General features: G+C 53.2%; 1 protein-coding gene across 8 annotated transcripts in view; it reads right to left on the bottom strand.

Annotated features, from left to right (window-relative positions):
• The window catches only part of spen (spen family transcriptional repressor split ends), an 81,641-nt gene that overhangs the window by 3,636 nt on the left and 57,702 nt on the right, over positions 1-20,303 (bottom strand). For 5 of the 8 annotated variants that reach the window (XM_086832374.1, XM_086832369.1, XM_086832372.1 and 2 more), the window contains 3 exons: positions 15,032-16,455; positions 13,970-14,965; positions 100-13,904 (listed from right to left, as the gene is read on the bottom strand). In XM_086832374.1, the coding sequence (XP_086688500.1) occupies positions 100-13,904; positions 13,970-14,965; positions 15,032-16,455 (16,225 nt within the window). Of the gene's footprint in view, positions 1-99; positions 13,905-13,969; positions 14,966-15,031; positions 16,456-16,984; positions 17,635-20,303 lie in introns of those variants that run through there. The other 3 variants (XM_086832371.1, XM_086832373.1, XM_020956887.2) reach the window with 2 other exon arrangements.

Raw genomic sequence — 20,303 nt, 5'->3', positions numbered from 1 at the left:
TTTAGAGTTAAGGGTTAGTAAAGGGTTTATGAATCTTATATAGCTTCAGAAGGAGAGATTAAAATATAAACCAACTAATGAAATAAAGAAGACACTCACCAAGCTGGCATCGAAGGGCGGCACTCCGGCCATTCCTGGCGGCAGAACCAGAGGCGATACCCTCGGCTGGCCCTGAGGACTGATGTTTGGTATAGCTGTACGCAGCACTGGAAGAAGATCAAAGTTAGCTTGGCTACAGGTTATGCTGCAATGATACAACTTACCCGCTGCAGAGTTAACCTGCTGCTGGGCTGACTTCAGCACGGCAGCGGAAACGGGCGGTGGACTGCCCACACTGCCAGGCAGCATCTGTGATGCCTGCAGGCTGTGTACCACAGGATTGGGCTTGCCAGGCAGCGGTGGTGATGGTGTAAGCTGATGCTGCTGCGCTTGCAGGTGTGCCGGTGGCTTTTGCTGCAACAGCATCGCCGGATGTGTGGGCAGGATCATGCCGTGAGGAGGCATACCGCCCTTCTGCTGATTCGGTGGCTTGTACATCGCCTGTTGCTGCTGCTGCTGCTGTTGCTGCACGGATGTCGCGGCATTGGGTGGCAAGACATTGGGTGCGTAGCCAAAGGTGGGCTTGCCCATCTGCAAGTGAACCCCGGATCCGGATGAGGTGGGCGGCATCTGTTGCTGCTGTGGTTGCGGCACCACCGAAGCCTTGGAGCTCACTACGTGCAATATCTGTGGCGGCGCTGCCGCTGCCTGCTTGATCACCAGCGTTTGTTGCTGCTGCTGTGGAGTGACTGTAGCTCCTGGTCCCAGCTGCTGTCCAGGAATCCTGGGTGAGTGTGGCGAGTGAGCCGTCGGTGGTGGTGGCACATTGACCAGCAAATGCTGCTGCTGCTGTTGTTGTTGTTGCTGCTGTTGCATGTGACGTGCAATGATCTGCGGCTGTAAAAGCTGTTGATTGCCCACAGCATCCGTAAGCAACAAGTGGCTGCTCAGTGGCAGTGGCTGTTGATGCTGCGGATGCGCTGCTCCTGCTCCGCCCGGCTGCTTTGTGGGCGTCAACTGCTGCTGTTGTTGCTGTTGCTGCTGCTGCTGCAAATTCTTTTCCCTGTTGAGGACGTGCGCCTTCAAAGGCTGCGGCGGTCGCACATTGCTGTGCTGGGCATGCTGCAGCACGGTGGGCAGGGGATTCTGTTGCAGAATTATGGGTTGCTTTGGTGGAGCCGTCATCTGTTGTGGTGGCGGCTGCTGCTGTTGGATCACCAGGGGATTGGGGCTTCCCTTCATCAACACGCTCACTGGCTTGTTGAGCAAGGCTGCTGCTGCCGCGGCCTCAAGCTGCACGGATTTGCTCAGAGCTGTAATGGGAGCCGCAGCCGGAGGAGCAATCACTGTGGCGCTGATCTGCTGCTGCTGCTGCTGCGGAGCCTGGGGCTGTTGCTGTGGGTGATGATGATGATGTGGCTGCTGCAGATGCTGTTGGTGCTGCTGCTGTTGCTGCTGTTGGTGTTGCTGCTGTTGTTGCTGCTGCGTGGTAGGCGTCGTCTCATTGGAAGGAGCCGCTGCAGTCGCTGCCGGCAGATTTCCCTCCTTACCCTGTGGCATTCCTGCGGTGATCACTCCTGTCACAGGATCCACCAGAGCCTTGCTTACCGCATCCGCTGCTCCGCCAGTGATCTTCTGTGTGGCCGGAGCCGCTGTCTGATGCATGGGCAGGCCGCCGCTGGGTATGGATGAGTTGTTGATGGCCTGATACGACTCAATCTCGGCCGCTGCAATTGCCTTCTTCTTTGGATGCTGCGGCATCGTAGGCTTCGCGGGAGGCATGACCGGCGCAACGGGATGGGAGACGGATACGGGAACGACAACGGGCGCTGGACTGGGATTGGCAACTGGAGCAGGAGTAGGAGGAAGAACTGGGGGCTCTACCACTTCCTTGCTGTCCAGCTGCGGCATATGGGGTTGCACTGGCGCTGACACTGGCTCAGGCGCCGGCGGCGGCAGGAGAATCGAGGTGGGAGCAGCCGGACTGGGATTGGAGGCCATCGAATCCTCCATCATCATGCTCGGAGGCGGCTCGCAAATGGTCTTCCTGTCCTTGGAGCGCCTCGGACGACCCACTGCATTGGGTGTTGCCGTAGTGTGCACTGCATCCGCTTTCTTGGCTTGAGCATTTCTGCCAGAGCGACGCGGCGGTGTTTGGGCGCCCTTTGGCAACTGCTGCTGCTGCTGCATGGCTCCTGCTCCTGTTGGTGTGTTGGTATTCCGTACCACATCCTCGATGATGTCGTCCACGGTGCTGCGATCTTCCTTCTCCTGCAGGCGTCGCGACTTGCGCGTGTTGCTGGACTCGGAGTTGTCACCGGCATTTGGATCCACCTCCTGTTGTGGCTGTGCTGGTTGCTGTTGCTGCTGCTGGGGCTGTTCCATCTCGCTGCTGTTGTTCTTGATCGACGTCTGCGTCTTGTTGATGGTGAGAATGAGACGTGGTCGTTGATCCTCGCCGGTTGGTCCAGCTGTAGCGTTAGCCTTTGCCTTGGGCTCTTCGCCGGCGTCCTCGTGGAACTCGTAGATGTCCTGATTGGAGCCAGGAACCGGAACCGGGTTCTGAGCCTGAGTCTGTGCTTGAGCTTGCGTCAGGGCCTGATTCCTGGCCTTCTTCTCGGCGGCTGTAAGCACAGGAGTGGGCGGTGTTGGAACAGGTGATGCTACTGGAGGAGCTGCTGCTTGCTGAGGTGCAGCTGGTCCTGTGGCTGCTGCCATTTCCATGGCTTTCCGTTGCAGATCCAACTGCTGCTGCTGCAGTTGTTGTTGCTGCAAGAGCAGGTTCCTCGGCGGGCGACCCTTTCTGCCTCGTGTTACCGGGGCAGTGGCAGGCTTTCTGAGCCCTCTAGTCTGGACTCCATTGTCACCCGGCTGCAACACTAGACCCGAGTCGGCGCCTGGAACTCCAGCACCGACGGGGTTCAAGGGAATACCTCCCAGCTTCTTTGCTCCTCTCGGTTGGCGTCCGCGCTTCGCGGTGCCTCCTCTGCCTGGCGGTCTGCCTACAGTGGGCGTGGCTGGCTTAACGGGCGGCAGTTGACGGGTCTCCGTCTCGTCCTCTGTGTCGTGGTCGTTGGACGAGCTATTCACATTCACCACCGCGGGAGGTTGTGGTAGCGGCGTCTCCTGAGGAAGCTCCACGGGTTGTTGCGGATTGGTAATGGGAACTGGAACAGGGGCAACTACTGGTTGCATCTCCAACGGCCGCTTCTCATCTTTGTTGACCAGCGGGGGATCCAATTTCTTGATCACTGTGTCTATATGCACCTCCTTAGCTGACCAGTAGTCGCTATCCACCTCCTTGGAGTCCTGCTCGATGAGCTCATCCTGCTTGGGCTGCGAGATCTTGATCACATTCTCCTCCGTCAGCAGGGAAGTGGCCGCACCCGTTTTGGGAGAGATCACAGCCGAACTGGTCGTGGGAGTTGGTGTGCGAATCACCGAGACACTCTCTGAGGTCTTGAGTTGGCCTGCCATAGCGATGGGTGATGGTGGTTCCAATGGGACAGACGGAGCTCCAGGACTCTCCTTGCTCGGCTGATTGGGCGGCGGATAGTGAATGGCATTCGCTGTGACTTGTACCGGTGGCTGCGGTGCAGCAACCTGGCTCGGTGGCGGCGCTACGATATGCTGTTGCACTATCAATTTGGATGCACTCTGGATCACATTGAGAGGAGATGGATGCGGCGAAGGCTGTTGCTGCTGCTGCTGCTGCTGGGGATGGTGTGGTGACTGCTGCAGCAGCTGCTGTGCCTGCGGATTCACTCTTGTCAAGATCGCAGACTGAGGAGGACCTTGGGTAACCGGCTTGCAGGGTGGACTATGTTGCATATGTTGCTGTTGCTGCGGTGGCACTCCACGGGGATGTTGTTGTTGCTGCTGCACATGATGTTGCTGCTGCGCATACATCTGCTGTGGCGGCGGTGCCAAGTGTGTGGCTCCTCCCTGGGGCGATGGCTGTTGCTGGGGAGCATGAATCTGCTGCTGCTGCAACTTTTGGATGTGCAATTGCTGCTGTTGTGCCTGATGTTGCTGGTTCAACTGTTGCTGGGCTTGGTGTTGCTGCTGAGCCTGATGTTGCTGTTGGGCCTGGTGTTGCTGGTTCAGTTGCTGATGCGCCTGGTGCTGCTGCTGGGACAGATGTTGCTGTTGCGCCTGATGTTGTTGGCTCAGCTGATGTTGCTGCTGAGCCTGGTGGTGCTGTTGTTGCTGCTGCTGTTGTTGCAACTGGTGTGGCGACATCTGAGGCGACTGCTGTCCATGCATCTGTTGCTGCTGCTGATGCATGTGCTGTTGCTGCTGTCGTTGCATCATCTGCTGATGCATAAACTGCTGCACATGCTGTTGGTGTTGCTTCTGGGCCATCATCTGCGGCGAATGCTGCTGCTGCTGCTGCTGTGCCTGGTGATGTTGCTGCTGGGCATTCACGTGCAGAGCCTTGTGCGGCGGCAGACTGCCCAAAGGCGGCGAACTGGCCACCTGCGATTGGGTGGCCTGTTGCGGCTGCACCGTGACCACTTTGCTGATGATCGTCGGATGATGTGGCACTGCCATCGGCGGCATCTTCTGCAACGGAATGGGCATCAACTGTGGTGATGTCTGTAGCTCTATCACGGACTTGGGAGAGGCCATCTGTTGGGGCTGCTGCTGCTGGCTCCTCGGCTGGTAGCTATTGGGCTTGCTGGTGGTCGGTGAGCTATTCGTGGCCACCACTCGAGATGTGGGGCTGGCCAAGGGGCTTATGCTACCCTGCGGGCTGGTCATCAGTGCATGTTGCTGCTGTGGCATCTGTGGATTAACCACAGGACGTCCAACGGGGCTTAGTTGACCAACAACACCGCGACTTTGGACTCCACCAGCCGGACGTCCTGGTGACAGGAGCGGACTGTGCGGCGATGGGGCCCTTATGCCCACCATGTAGGCTCCCGGCTGCTGCTGTGGATGCTGGTGCGGGGACAACACCATCTGCGGCACCACAAAGTGAGGTGTTTGTTCTGGTATGGATATTGTTGGCGGCTGCATAATGAGCGACTGCGTCCGCAGTGGCGTTGTAGGTGCCTGCTGCTGCTGCTGTTGCTGCTTTGGAGTCGATGCTTGGGGCATGATATTCTGGCTACTTGGTGTAGCTGTGGGACTGCCAAAGGAAATTGAAGCTGAAGCAGAGGCGGAGGCTGTCGCGGAAGCCGTGCTGGAGTTGGAACAGTTGCTCATCACATTGGAGAGATCCAGGTTGATGACTGGCGGTGGATTTCCAGATGGATGAATATGCGGAGGCGCTGGCAATACCGTCTGCACGGGCTGCACCAGAGGCTGTTGCAGTTTGCTGATGGTGGGTGGCTCTATCTTGGCCGGAGATGAGGTGGCTGTCGGTTTCTGCTGTGGCTCCAGGGAGGGCAGCTTCGTAATCACCGACACCGTCTCCTGACCTGCTTTGGGCGTGGCCTCCACCAGAGGTTTATCCTTTGCTGGTGCTTCCCGAGCGGCTGAACTGCTGCCGCTGACAATGGACTTCTCGGGCGAAGAGGAGGAGCTCTGGGCCGTTTCGTCAATCTTCAGACTTGGTCCACTGCTATCCGCCTCGTCGGGATTCTCTTCGGTGTCCGTATCGATCTGCAGATCCCGCTCCGACTGCGGCGTGTCCGCCTTGATGTCCATCATGTCCTCGTGCCTCAGACTCTGCACCGCCTTGTTGATCTCCTCGGGATCCAGCAATGCTCCTGAAGCACTCACAGGCTCACGATCTGGCTCCGGCTCGGGTGAGGGTTCTGGTTCGGCTTCGGGCTCAGGTTCTGGCTCCAGTTCCGGCTCTTCCAGAATGCAGGCTACCGGCTCCACTGCCGCCTCGATGGCCTTGGCCGCCAGGGCGGCCTCCTCATCGGGCTCGGCAACCACAAGAGCTGGCGTCTCTACATCACTTACCGAGTTCAACTCATCCATGCCATCCAGGGAGTAGTCTGCCGTTGAGGAGGTGCCAAAGCTTTCGCCCAAAAGAGCGGAAACGGCACTCTCGGTCTCCTCCTGGGAAATTGTTACCCGCGATTTGGTCTCCTCCATCTTATCCTGAGGCTTAATCGCACTCGGTGGCGATGCAACCGGTATCTTGGGCTCATCTCCCATGTTATCCAGCAGAGATGAGGTGGAATTGAACTCTGCCGAGATGGATTGCACGGCCGATTCACTGATTCTGTCATCTAACTGACCATCAAACCCTGGTATGAAGATCTCCTTCTTCTTCTGGGCCTGACCTCCTGCAGAACTACTCGTGGGTGATGTTTCCGCTCCAGCGGTCGCACTGGCCGCCGCCGCCGCAGCTGTCGAAGACGTGGGCGTGGTGGCCAAAGCGGAGGAGGTATTCACACCCGCACCCGTGCTCACCGGCGTCTCGGCGGACTGTGTGGACAGCATGGAGGTGCTGTTAGTGATTGTTGGTGTCTTGGGTATGGGACTGATCAGGCGTGGCTTCTCGCGTGACGGTGTCGTAAGGTTGTCACTGCCCCGACTCGTGGGCGTTGTGGGTTTCGTCGGCAGCTTCGGTGTGGGCAGCAATACATCCTCATCGTCATCATCACCCAGCAGGCAAGGCAAGCTCGGTGATGGTTTGCACAGAGGCGGTGATGATGGACGTTTGGATTCCATCTGCTCTTCTGCATGCTTGCTGGCGGCCTGCACGTTGACCGTAAGCTTGCCAGGAGTGGGTGGTGCGGAGGTTGGAACACAGGGCTGGGCAGGTGGCGCCACAAGGGGTAAGGATTCGCGGCGATGTTGCTGCTTCTCCTCCTTGGAACGCTTCTTTTTCTTCTTCTTGTCCTTGCTCTTGTGCTGCTCCTGCTGCTGTTGCTCAGGCTTGTTGCTGATGCTGCTTCCCTGCTTGATCATGTCCATCGAGTTGTTGTCCTCGTTGTCGGAGAATCGGAACACATCCACCATATCGGATCTGTACGTGTTGGCCGTCGATGGCGTGGCCTCCTCCTCGGGCATCAACTTGCTGTCAAAGTCGTTCATTAGCTGTGCCTCTAGAGCACGGCCTGCCTCATCCATATCCACGCTGTTGTCATCCTCAACCTTGGCATCTTGAATCTTCGAGGACTGCTGCTGCTGCTGCTGATGCTGGTGCGCCGCCTGCTGTTGCTGCTGCTGTTCTCGCTGCGACTTCTCGCGACGCTTCTTCTCGCGCTTCTCCTTGCGATGCCGCTCCCTGTCCGCATGCGAGGACGAGCTGCTACCTCCAGTCGTCTGGCGACTTCTCTCCTGCTGCTGCTGGATCTGTGGGGGCTGTTCCTCCTCCTGCACGGGCAATTGGTTGCTCACCTCCAGATTCTTACACGGCGTGGCAGGTTCCTGCTTGTAAGTTTGCAGAGCTGCCGAGACAATGGGACCCGTGGTGGAGACACAGGTGGCCTGTGTTGTCATGTCCTTGTTGTTCTCGCCCTGCTCATCCGTAAACTGGGACTCATCCTCATCGGAAATGATGCCAAAGATGAACTCCATCTTGTCTTCGCCCCGCTTCGACGGTGGTTGAGCTGCCAACACGGGTGCCGACGTGGGTGTGGCGGGCATGGGCGAGGCCGTTGGAAGGACGGAACCCGAGTTGTAAAGTCTGTTGGTTGAGGAGGTATCCAAACTCTTTGATTTCTTGGACTTTTTCAGCCGATGACGCTCCTCCTTGGAGAGTTTCTCTGAGCTGATCACCTCATTGGTGGCCATAGGTGGATTGGGAGTGGTAATGGTGGTCACGCTGCCAACAGTGCTGTTGGTCTCTGTGAGATTCCTCAGCTTCTCGCGCTTCTTCTCCTTTCGCTCCTTGTGCTTCCGCCTCTCGCTGGCCGAGATGTCGAGCGGCAGGGCTGCCGCAGTCTCCGTTTTGAGATCATCAAAACTATCCAACTTGGGCTTGAAGTCACCGACGGTGGAGGTGGAATGCATATCGAAGATGGAGGGCGTTGATGGAGCTGTGACCATAAGAGGTGATGTCTCCACAGTGGACGAAGACTTGAGACGCTTCTTGCTCTTCTTGTGCTTCTTTCTCGTCTCCGGCGAGTAGTCTTTGCTAAGCTTTCCCGAGTCGGAGTAGGCGTAGCCACCTGCCGAGGAGTTGTAGAAGTCTCCAAACTCCTTCTTGATCTCTCGCTCGGTTTTTAGCTTGCGCTCTTCCATCGATGAGTTGGAATCATGGCGGGACTTGAACTTTTGTTCGCTGTCCGACAGCTGCTCTTGCTTGATCTCCTGGGGAACAGGAGCCGGAGGCGGAGCTGCTACTGCCACTGCCGGCGAAGGTTCTTGCTTGATCATCAAGTCGGGAGCAGGCTGGGACTGGGACTCCGAATCGGAGGCTATGCGTGTGGAGTGCGAGTTACGCTTTCCGAGGTGGCTGTGCTTCAGCACATTCCTTCTAATCTCATCCTCGGAGCTCTCATCGTCCCCATCGCATAATCTTCGAAGGTTCTGTTGCATCTGTCGCACAAGGTTTGCATCTGGCATTGAGCCCGCATCTTGCTGCTGTTGCTGCTGCTGCTGGTGATGCTCCTGGTCACCCTCCTGGTCTGCATCCGAGTCGGAGAAGATTCGCCGAGGCTGACGTCTCTCGTCGTCGTCATCATCATCATCACTGCTCGATAGGCCAGGATAGCGTCCGTGGAAACTGCTGCTACCACTGTTGCGATGGTGCCGATCCTCGAACTCGGTGTCCGAGTCACCGTCGTAGCTGGTGGATCGCTTCTTCTTGGCCCGGGACTGCTTCAATTGCGAGAACTTGGCCTTGATCTTCTTCTCTTCGGCCTGGCGTTGCATGTTCTTGCAGCTCCGAGCCTTGACCTTGTCGTACATCGACACATTGGGGCAATCATCGGGAATATCGAAGATCGAGTGCTTCTTGGAGGCATCGTCGGTATCGTCTGAGTCCGCTGAGCTCAGCATCATTAGCTTATTGCGCAGTGACTTCGACGACGAGTGGTGACCCTCGTCGGATCCTCTCGACGATTTCCTCTCCACACTTCGCCTGTGATGATGATGGTGGTGGGGCTTCCCGCTCGAAGTATTGGTTGCCGCCGAGCTGAGCTCACCAGCTGAACCACTTCCCGCCGCCGAGATTCTCCTGTGTGGATTATGCTGCTGCTGCTGTTGCTGCTGCGAGTGCGTTGGATGCTGCTCTTCGTCCGTGTTGGTAGACTCCGCCACCGAGTGCCGCTTCTTCTCGCGGTGGTGATGGTGATCCCGTTTGCTCTTGTGCCTGGAGGATGAGCTGCTGCCGCCGTGATGGTGGCTACTGGAGTGTTCCCTCTCCCGCTGCTCCTTCTCCCTTTTGGGTTGCTCCTCTTCGCTGGTATTCAGGTGCTGCTTGGCCTGTGCAGCAGGATCTAGGGTCTCCATGGAGGGATTCGTTTCGAGGGAACTAACGCTGCTCTTCTGGTGGTGCTTGTCTCGGCGGTGATGCTTGGATGAGGATAATGAACTGCCTCCGCTGCCATGCGACTTGGAGTTGTGCTGTGAGCTGTTGGTCGTTTTCTCTTCCTTGGAGCTAGTGCTTTTGTGCTCCTTGGAGTCGCGACGATCGTTCAGCCTTTGATTACTGTTCGGGATTGAGGCATTCTGTGAGTTCTCCATGCGAATGCGCTTTACATAATCATCGTGATGATTCTGATGACTGGGACCTCCGCCGCCACCGCCACTGTGATTGCTATCCTGCGAACTGAGGCGTCGCTTGTGAAGGCGCACTGGCGAATTCCTGGAGGATTTGCGTGAACGATCCTTGGCGGGGTTGTCGGATGGCGTTAAAGGAGTAGCGCTTGTAGGAGTTGACGGAGCAGAGGCATCCATGGCATTCTCCTTGTTGTGCTGACAGTCACCGGAGGAGGCGGTTGAGGGCGGGACGGTATTGTTGTGGGAATAGAAGCTGGTGGCCTCGGAGCTAGCATCCGATTTGCTCTTGTGGTATGAGGAGAGCTCACGCATGCGAGCCATGCGAGCCTCTTGCTCGGTCTCCTGGGCGCGGCGTGATTGTTCCTTCTCCCGCTGCTCTCTCTCCCTTTGCTCCTTCTCTCGGAGCATTTCTTTCTCCCTTTGCTCCTTCTCCCGCTGCTCCTTTTCGCGTTGCTCCTTCTCTCTTTGCTCCCTTTCCCGCTGCTCCTTTTCTCGCATTTCCTTCTCTCGCTGCTCCTTTTCACGCTGCTCTTTCTCTCGGATTTCCTTTTCCCTTTGCTCCTTCTCGCGCAGCTCTCGCTCTTCGCGTTCCTTCTCTTGTCTCTCTTCGAGTGCTTTCCGCTCACGCTCACGCTCCTTTTCTCGTTCCCGCTCTTTCTCCTCTTTGGCCTTGCGCTCTTCCCGCTCCTTCTCCTCCTGGGCAGCTTTGCAGCGCTCCTTCTCCTCCCGTTCGTGCTGCTTACGAAGCTCTTTCTCTCGCTTCTCCTTCTCCTGGCGCTCCTTCTTCTCCCGCTCTTTCTCCGCCTTCTCCGTCGACTCTTCTTGGTCGGTGGAGTCATCTTCAATGCGGGGAGTGGCCGACTTGGAGGATTGAGAGGTGGCCGAGTTCTTGCGCTTGTCGGAGGAGGACGAAGAGCTCTTGTCTGACTTGTTCTTGCTCTTCTTGTCGCCGCCATCCGAACGATTGTTGTGTTTGCCGTGGGACTTATCCTGGCTGCTGCTGCTGCTCTTCTTGGAACTGGAACTTGAGGCTTGACTGGCTGCAGCACTCTTCTTTGGCTGCTCCTCCTCTGTGGAGTTCTGCGGCTGCGTCGGTGGCTTTTGTACATGTGTGGCTGCTGATGCGGCTGCTGAGGAACTGTTACCGTTGGACGAAGATGAAGATGATGTGGTTGCAGATGCAGAGGTGGTTGCTGATGAGCTGCCGCTGCTGGGCACAGTGCCAACATTCGTGCTTCCTGGCACTGAGGCCGACTTCTGGAGCTGCACTCTGGATGGCGACTGCGGTGGCGGAGCTTCGGGTACGCTCAAACTCTTGGTCAGATTGCTGCCAGAAGAAGTTGCTGCCTGTCTGGATGACGATTGCTGCTGCTTTCCCATCTCCGGTGGAGGTGGTGGTGCTGGCTGCACGGCTGGCGGTGGCGCAGCTGTGTTGGGCAATGGCGGGTGACTGGGAAACGGATATTGCAGACCCTTGGTGGGACCCGACGACGGTGAGGCGGATGAGGTGGTATTGCTTCCTGCACTTGCTGTCGCTGCTGCTCCCGCCGTCGTTGTTGTGGGCTTGGCCAGCTGTGCCAGGGCAGAGGCAGCTGAGGCTGCAGCCGCTCCACCCACCGAGGGTGACGGTGACGGGCTGTTGTAGGGCGACATCGAAGCCTGGGGCGAGTTCATCGGCGACAAGCTGCTCAGTCTCTGAAGCAATCCGCCCGTCTTACTGCCTGCCGTGGAGTTGACAGCCAATCCTCCACTGCTGCTGCTGCTGCTGCAGTTTCCGATGATGGGTGTCGTCTTGGTGGCCGCCAGATTGGGCAATGCCGGTGAGGTGTTTCCACTGCAAAGGCCACGCGACACACCCGATCCCAGTGATGATCCTACGAGCAGGTTGGCGGAAGTAGTCGAGCCCAAGGCAAAGTCTGAACTTGCGGGATCGTACCACTGGTTCTTCTTCAGCCGCTGAAAGTCATCGTCGAAGATACTCTTCTTGGCCAGCACTGATTTCACAATATCTGAGGGTTGCAGCTCGTCAATATCCAGGAATTTGTGACGGGAATTGCTGGTGGTGCTTGACGTTGTGCCGCTGGAACTGTTGCTGTTGCCGGACCCAGAGCCCGAGCCTGAGGAGCTCGTTTGGTGCGAGTTCAACGCACCGCTGCCTCCGCCCAGATTCATGTGCATGGACAGCTGCCAGGAGGGTGTGGAGGCGCTGGAGGGTGTGTGACCAGAGTGACCGTGCTCCCGGCTGCTGCTGCCTCCGCCTGACCACCGCTCGTAGTTCTCCTCAAAGTTGCGCAGTCGTTCGTCCAGCGAGGGACTTCCGCCGGCATTGTGACCCTGCGGCACATCCGAATCACTCGAGTTGGAGCTGAGTGAGCGCGGTCGCGCCGGACTGGCCATCAGGCCCGAGTTGGAGGATGATCCTTGCTGCTGTTGCAACGACTGCTGCTGCTGTTGTTGCTGGTGGTGATGGTGATGCTGGTGATGATGGTGCTGGTGGTGCGAGGAAGAGGAGGAGGAGGACGAACGCCAATAACGCTGGAGCGAGGGACTGGGCAGGAATGCAGATCCCGAGCCAGAGCCCACGCCTTGGCTGGCGTTTAGACTAGAGTTGCTGAGGGAGCACGCAGCGGCGGAGGAGGCAGACGCTCCCAGTCCACTCAATCCCCCGCTGGAGGAGCCTTGCTGCTGCTGCTGCTGCTGCTGCTGGTAACTGCTTCCACTGCCACTGCCTCGAGACTGCTGCTGCTGGAAGAAGAGCACTCCGAACTTGGGCAGGGGCAGCCACATCACCTCGCGCACTCGCTCGCGCGCCCTCTCTCGGGGAGGCGGCAGGCGGCGCGGTTCTGTGGGCAGAACTTCGGGTCGCTCATCGCACAGCGGCGTCCCAGGACGAGATCCATCCGCACTCTCGCCTCCGCTGGCCTCGTGCGAGTGATGGGAATGTAGCTGGTGGCCTCTGCCTCGGGAGGCATGATGGTGGAAGTCATCCGTGGCCGTAAGACTGCCGATTCCGACCAGGCCAGATCCACTGCCAACCGAGTTACTGCCAGTAGATGACGATGTCGCCGACGTGCTGCTGCTGGGCTGCTGCATCGTGGTGGTCACACGTCTCCGCTTTGCCGCCAGTGAGGCATTCATCAGATGGTGCTGCTGATCCATGCTACTGGCACCCACGAGACCGTGCCGAAAGGCTGACGAGCTGGAGAGCGCCGTCAGAGCTCCCACATCAATTGAGGGACGTCGGCAGCTCAGCATCATGGAGGGCGGGCCACCGGTCAGTGGTTGATGTCCAGGGAACTTCATGCCAGGCGAGCCACTCGTCGTCGTCGGCGTTGTCATCGTCTCAGAGACCCGTCGGATTTCGCTCTTGCGGTTAAGGGGATCGTGTATCACATCACAGTTGGAGGAAGCGGACAGGGAGAGGGGACTGGGCTTGCCGATAATGCCGTGCTCGCCGCCAGTAGAGGACTCTCCGCTGGCATTGGAATGATGGTGGAGATGATGGTAATCCATTTTGATGCGCTTACGCGGACTGACCACGCCCTCATCACCACTGGACGGGCATTCCTCGAGTTGTTCGGGCAAATGGAAACGTTGATTGTGCACCGAGTGCAAATCTTTGGTTGTTTTCACACATCGCCTCCGGCTAAGGGATCCCGCTCCTCCAGCCGCTGTCACATCGAGCACATCTCCACCCAAACTATTGACAGCCGGACCCAAGCGGGCTATCACTGGCGAATCGGAGCGGATCTCCTCATCCTGCGACGGATTGCCAGCACTGCTGTTGTACTCCTCGGAGTTGCGAAACCGCGCTCGAGCTCCGCCCACATCGTTGAAGTCAAAGTCGATGGTATGCCGCGCATTTCTGGCCATTCGCATCCTTTGCGCCAGAGCAGCCGGCATTGAATTGGCCGAGGATGAACCAACCACCGAGGGCAGCACCGTTGCCGAGGGCAATGCTACTCCTGAAGCTCCGCTCACAACAGCAGAGGCCAAGCTCGGAGCTGGCATCGCACTGCTGGCAGAGGTACTGCTATTGGAGGTGCTGCTACCGCCGATGTTGCTTTGGTTCGTTGTACTGCTGCTTCCACTGCTGGGTCCACCCGGTGTGTTACTCGGCGAGCAGCCATCATTGGAGTTGTTCTGATGCCGGCTAAAGGATGATGCCCGTGATCGAGACTGCGATGAGGAGGAGGACGATTCGTAGCGACCAAAGCGTGAGGACGAACCTTTTAGGGAAATCCATAGATTAGTAAATGAATAGGAATGATCTTCTGGTAAATTCTCAACTTACCCGCACTCTGTTGTTGCTGCTGCTGTTGCTGTTGCTGCTTCTCCTGCTTATCGTAGAAGGCATCCTGGCACTCCCTGGAGGCAAAATCCACTTGCAGCTTCCTGCCACGCATTATCGTGCCGCGCATATCCTTCACCGCTGCCTGGGCATTCTGCACCTGATCGTACAGTACCAACGCCAACTGCCTGTTGCGATCGATGCTGACCTTGGTCACAGTGCCAAAACGCGTGAATTGGGATTGGAGAAATGACTCGGACACCTTCTCGCCGACGCCATCGATCCACACACAGTTGGTGGGCATGGACTTGCCGAAGCCAAGCTTGATCCGGTTGCTACCCAGATGCTCGCCGTCCATTTTACGCATTGCCTTCACCACGGAGACAATGTCCGAATACTGACAGAACGCGTAGGCGTTCAGGCCCTGCTTCTTGATGTCGATCTCGATGATCTCGCCGAAGCCCTCAAAGTGCCCTCGCAGCTCACCGGCGGTTATGTCCTTCTCCAGGTTGCCAATGAAGAGAGTACGCGTCGATTTCGGATGATACTCATCCAGCTCCGCTTCGTACGGTCGGAACTCATTGTCCTCGACATCGTAGCCCTGGTACGGCTCCACTTCAATCTTGCAGCCAAAGAAGTGCTTGTCATGCGACACCTCCAGGGCCTTCTCTACATCATCGGGCTTCTTGAAGCAGACCAGAGCGTAGCGCTCAGAGTTCTGCCCGACCACCTTGACCCACGTCACCTTGCCGTGCTTTTTGTACTCATGGAAGAGACCATCCTTGAGGGATGTGTCCGAGGAACGGGCGGGCAGATTGCGGACACGTATCGCCAGCGGCCGGTTGTCTTCGGAATGCACCACGGGATTGGCTGTCAGGCAGGAGGAGGAGCCGCTCGAGCTGCTGCTGCTGCTCGATGATGAACTGGAGCCGCAACCGCCGCCTCCGCCTGTGCTACTGCTGGCGTTGCCAGCATTGCCACTGGGATTTGAAGAGTTGCCTGTACAAAGAAGAAAATGAGAAATTAATATCATTTATGGATAGATCGGATCAGGGATATACTCACTCGTCACTGCCACAGACTGCAGGCTGCGTCCACTGCGACCCTCCGCCATCATCATCGCACAATTGCCCGTGGACTGGACGGGGCTGGACGCGTGCGAGTGGGATGAGGAGTGCGAGGAGGACGAGGAGCTGTGCGAACTGCTGTAGCTGCTCGGCGAGCGCGAGTGCGAACGACTGGAGGAGGTGGTGCTGCGTCCGTGCAGGTGGTGTCGCGTCCGAATCGGATGCGACGAGGGCATCCCATTGTCCACGGAGGCAGAGGCTGAGGCAGCAGCAGCGGCAGCGGCCAATGCAGCGGCCACATTTAGAATGTCACCGCTGGCTGCTGCCCCCGTCGATCCCATCGATCCTGCTCCAGTTGCTCCAGTAGCTGCAGCAGCACCAGATGCTATCGTTGGCATCGTGGGCGTTGCCGTGTTTATTGTATTATTTAAACTATTACTACTAAAACTATTGTTTGTGATTGTACTTGTCGTCGTCAATGGAGTAGCTGCTGCTGCTGCTGCTGCACCTCCTCCTCCAGCCGCTGCTCCTCCTGGCGATTCGGAACCAGAGCGTGCTCCTGCCGCTGATCCCGATCCCACTCCCGCTCCCTTGAGTAGCTTATTGAGTTTACTGCTGTGCAGGAGCATCTTGCGCGTGGAGTCATCCGCAGCACTTCCCGCATACGCCACACTTCGATGCACGGCCGTGGTCTGCGATTGCGATTGCGCCTGGATCTGTGTCTGTCCTTGGGCGGGAGATGGGCAGGTTCCTCCTCCTCCGGCCGCTGGACTGCTGCTGCTGCTGCTGTAGTGCGGGTGTTGAGGATTCTGAAGGTGCGGATGCGGGTGCTGCTGGTGATTGTTGCTCATCATTGCAAAGCCACCGGCTGCCGAGGCGCCGGCATTGCCACTGCCACCAGGACTTTTCAATTGGGCCGTCGTCGTCGTCGTTGCAGCAGCGGCGGCTTCGTACCATGACTGTGGTGGTGCCACCCGCGCGCTCTGCTGATTCTGGTGGATATTGTGGCTGCTGCTCCGGTCGCCTAGCGCCTGCGGTGCTCCAGCTCCAACGCCCCCCGATCCAGATCCTCCAGCTCCAGCTGTGGCTGCTGTCGTCGTCGTCGTGTTGCTGCTGCTGCTGTTGCCGCTGTTGATACCGCCGCCGCCGCTATGACCGCTGGCAGAACCATTCCTGTACAGGCGATCTCTATTACGCGATCTCTCAGAGGATCCTCCTCCTGCTGCTGCCGCCGATGCGGATGCTGCTGCTGCTGCTGCTAGGGACGCGGAAGCGGATGCTGACGATGGACTCGAGTTGGCGTTGGAATTGGATGTGGACAAGGAGGCGGAGTTGCCCGTCTGGTACTGACTGACTAAGCGGCTGCTGGTGCGGTCGTAGTAGTTCCTTTCGTAGCTGTTTGTCGGTGGTTCCTCTGTAGACCTAGAATCGGAACGAAATAAATAGGTCAGTTAAGAATGCTATATAATACTATACTCTTAATTAATATATCTTTATAATATTTATTCTATAAAAAATACATGTACTTGTACTTTATTCTAATAAATTTTTTAACAGATAAATAAATAAATTTACACTTTTATTAATGGTTTATTATGTACTCTGTTAGTTTTTTTTTTGCTTTAATTCCGGATTTGAGTTAAAAGAATGAAGTCATTCCACAAAAATAAGATAGTGTGTTATTATTATTATGTAATATCATTTTAAGATGTAGATTGCATCACATATCATCTATTCTTTCAGATTTATATTTTTTAATGTTTTTTCATTAAAATTAATATTATTTTATTTTTGGTGATATTTTCAGGGTTGCCATCACTGCAAACGATCACCGTTATTTGGACAATTTTTGTTTTGCTTTCGTAGGGGAGTTTCAGACTTTTCTGCACCATTTTTCACAGCTTTTCCTCTATATCCGCACACACTCTATACACCAGGATACATAACCCACCTCCGCATAATATTATTTCTCGGTTTTCGCTAGGAAAATCGAAGTCGTTTTCAACTTTTCGCGATCGTTTCGACGGCAGCTTCGGTCTGTTGTTTTCACAGACCCTGAGGCGGGCACCCTATTAATTGCGCGTCTCATCAGGGATATTTAACCCGAATAAATATGTATCGTATTGCCGCCGAGTTACTTCCGATTTCGCGGTGTGCTTTACAATAAAATTTCACCCGGTTAAATAAATATAAACGGGCGCCAAATGGAAACGACGTGCTGCGACCCAATCCGTCGATTTCTTCGTCTTCTTCTTCTTATTTTCGCTGGCCTGCGTCTGTTTACGCGGCAACACACACGCACAAATAAATAAACTCACTCACACATAAACAGACCCGGGACAAACGCGCACACACACGGAAACATGGGACACAAACACAGAGGCAGAAAAAGCCGGGACCGGGAGAGCCACGTTCTTTTGCTTTTGTTGCTTTATTCAAGAAAGCCAACAACCGGTTTGGTCTTCGCGTATTCGGTATTAAATTCGTATTTCTCTTTTCGTTTTTGCACGGCTCGTTCACGTTCTTTGTCGTCGCGTTTCGCTCTTTATTTTATTCCGTCGTCTGCCCTTCTGCTTGTTTCGGCCACCGATTTCGCTTTGTGCCGATATTCGCGTGCAGCGCTGCCAGACTGTCTGGGCCTCAAGTAACGTAATGCAGACCATATGACGTATGTTGCCGCGCCATGACGTAAGCCGAGACGTATGCTGCGTAGAATGTATGGTACGTAGAATGTGTGTAGAATATTATTTTGTTTATTGTCCTTTTATTTTATTAAAATTTAGGGCATTTTCATTTATTTGTTGTTCTTATTATCCTTTTAATTTTGTATGAAAAAATGTAGGGAAGGATTATGTGCAGTAATGTTTAGGCTTCGCATTTAGTTTTATTTTGTTATGTTCGGTATGGGGCTTTTTATAAATTAATTCATTTATTTAATTAAATTTAAATAAATAAAATAACCTTAACCGATATTGAAATAATGTTTACATTTTAGGAAATGTTTTCAGAATAAATAAACACACGTGTTAATATTATTAAATAATGTTTGGCCCTGAATTTTTCTAAAACTCTAGTTTGTATTACTTTATTAAATCAATATAAAAACCCTATAATTTTTTATTTATTTAAAAAATATAAAAAGTAACCGAGCTTCCTGTATTTTACATACCAAACTAGCATAATTTATAAAATTTTTAAAAAATATTTAAAGTGTTCTGAGCAAGATGTAATTCCTAATAAATTTCCAGTTCGACTGTTTTCGATCGAAACTATAGTTTATCTAGTTTATACGATTTCCTTATGGGTCACAACACACACATATAAATGTTGTTTTCACCTGGTCTCCTGTGAGTGCAAGCGAGATGGATATGGGAAACGGAACCAGGTAGAAATAAGTCGAAGGTTCTACCTGAGTTCCTCGAGTTCCAGGCCCGAAAAAAAAAAAACAATACAATGCCATTAAAGACACAGAAAGCAACCCCTGGATAAATTAACGCGCAAAAGGCTCGAGAAACAAGGGTTCAGTTGAGCTCGACATATATTTACTCATATATATAGAATATATATACATATATATATATATATATATGTTTATATCTACAATATATTTCTATTTCGCCGTTTCCCGAGGGAAAGAAAAGCAGGCGCGACCTTTGCTAAATGTTTATGCCTTTGTGTATTTCCATTGTTGAGGCCTTCGCGTATTTTAGCTTGAATTCTGATTTATTTATTTATATTATATTTGTAATTAAGCATATATTTAAGCTGAATAATAACAATTACTTGGAGACTAAAAAAATATATTTTGTATTATTTTGTTAACATTTTATATCGAAACAAGAAAGTTAACTTCAGAAAGAAGAAGAACCTAATCCAAAAATGCATTAAATTGAACTCGGAAAGCTATTCTGTGCTAGTCTTTTTTACGTTAACAAATCTGCATAATAAAATTAATTATTTAAAAATTTTAATTTTTGTCGAATTTTTGACAATTTGATAATCTTATTTGTTATAAAATTTCGAAAAAAAAATTTACCAGATTTTTTTTTCCTTCCAAAGATGGCTAGATCACTTGGCTTTTAATTCTGATCAAGAATATACATACATACATATATGATTTATAGGGTCGAAAATGCCTCCATCACTTTGAGGTTCTGACTAAAATAATAATACCCTACAAGGCTATAAAAATAGAAAACCGGGAAATTCCCCTTAATTGTCAATACTCTGAATTCCTTTGCAATCACTGTACTTAAAATAAAACCTAGCTAACATATTTATAATAATTATAAGTTCATCGGAATAGCTGTTTCGGAGAAGGTTTCCCACGAGATTGTCTTACAATTGAGGCTTACGAACGCGTTCAATGGCACAACGAAGAAATTGTAGTACAACCTCATGAGCGAGAACGAATAATTATTATATATATTATACACACATACGATGCGTCGCGACGATCGATCCGATCCGATCCGATCCGATCCGATCGGACCGTATGGTATTTGATGTGTGCTAATCTCTGCCCTGTTGATAAGCAGCGACCTCGTCCCCTATTCCGCCCCTTTTGAGAACTGTGATCAGGGATCCGGGGAATGTCATATGGAATAGCAAATAAAGCGGCGGAAATAATACCCAGAGGGTTGTTTATCCACAGAATTATCTGGCGGATATCAAACAGTAACTGTTTCTTGGGATTAAATCTATTTTGCTTGGGAATTTTTATATTTCCTATATTTGTATGTAAAGTAATTTGATAATGTTGAAATATTTGTCTCAATAATATAAAATACCTTGTATAAAGATATGCATTTAATTTCCAAAAAAACTTACAGTTTTAAACGTATTCTAAAGCTTTTTAAAAAAAACCTCTATACGATGTTGGTTTAAACATATTTTAAAATCCTTCTGTCGTATTTTTACTTGAGTTTTAAAACATTTATTTAAACAATACATTTATAGCTTCGAATTCCCTACTCAAATAACATTTTCTTAAAATATATATTGCAAATCTAAAAACCTTTTGTGAGCCCAAACCACATAGTTTCCATTTTAAGCCCCTTTCAGGAGCAAAATGAATTTAAATTAAATTCATGTTCTGAAACCCGTACGTAATCCAAAACCTCATTGTTATCTCATAATGCCAGAAGTTCATAGACAATAGCTGTAGTAAAGGTAATGGCAATTTCTCGCCAGAGTCTGCCCCCATATAATGCCCAATTTGATGAATTGAAGCCATATCCTAGTTTAGTCTGATCCCCGCCCTTTTCCAA

The sequence above is a fragment of the Drosophila serrata genome, unplaced genomic scaffold (assembly GCF_035046125.1).
Source record: "Drosophila serrata isolate PLE 108 unplaced genomic scaffold, ASM3504612v1 contig_249, whole genome shotgun sequence".
NCBI classification, from domain to species: domain Eukaryota; kingdom Metazoa; phylum Arthropoda; class Insecta; order Diptera; family Drosophilidae; genus Drosophila; species Drosophila serrata.
Note: the sequence above shows the minus strand (reverse complement) of the source record. Positions and strands in the feature narration are given on the sequence as shown.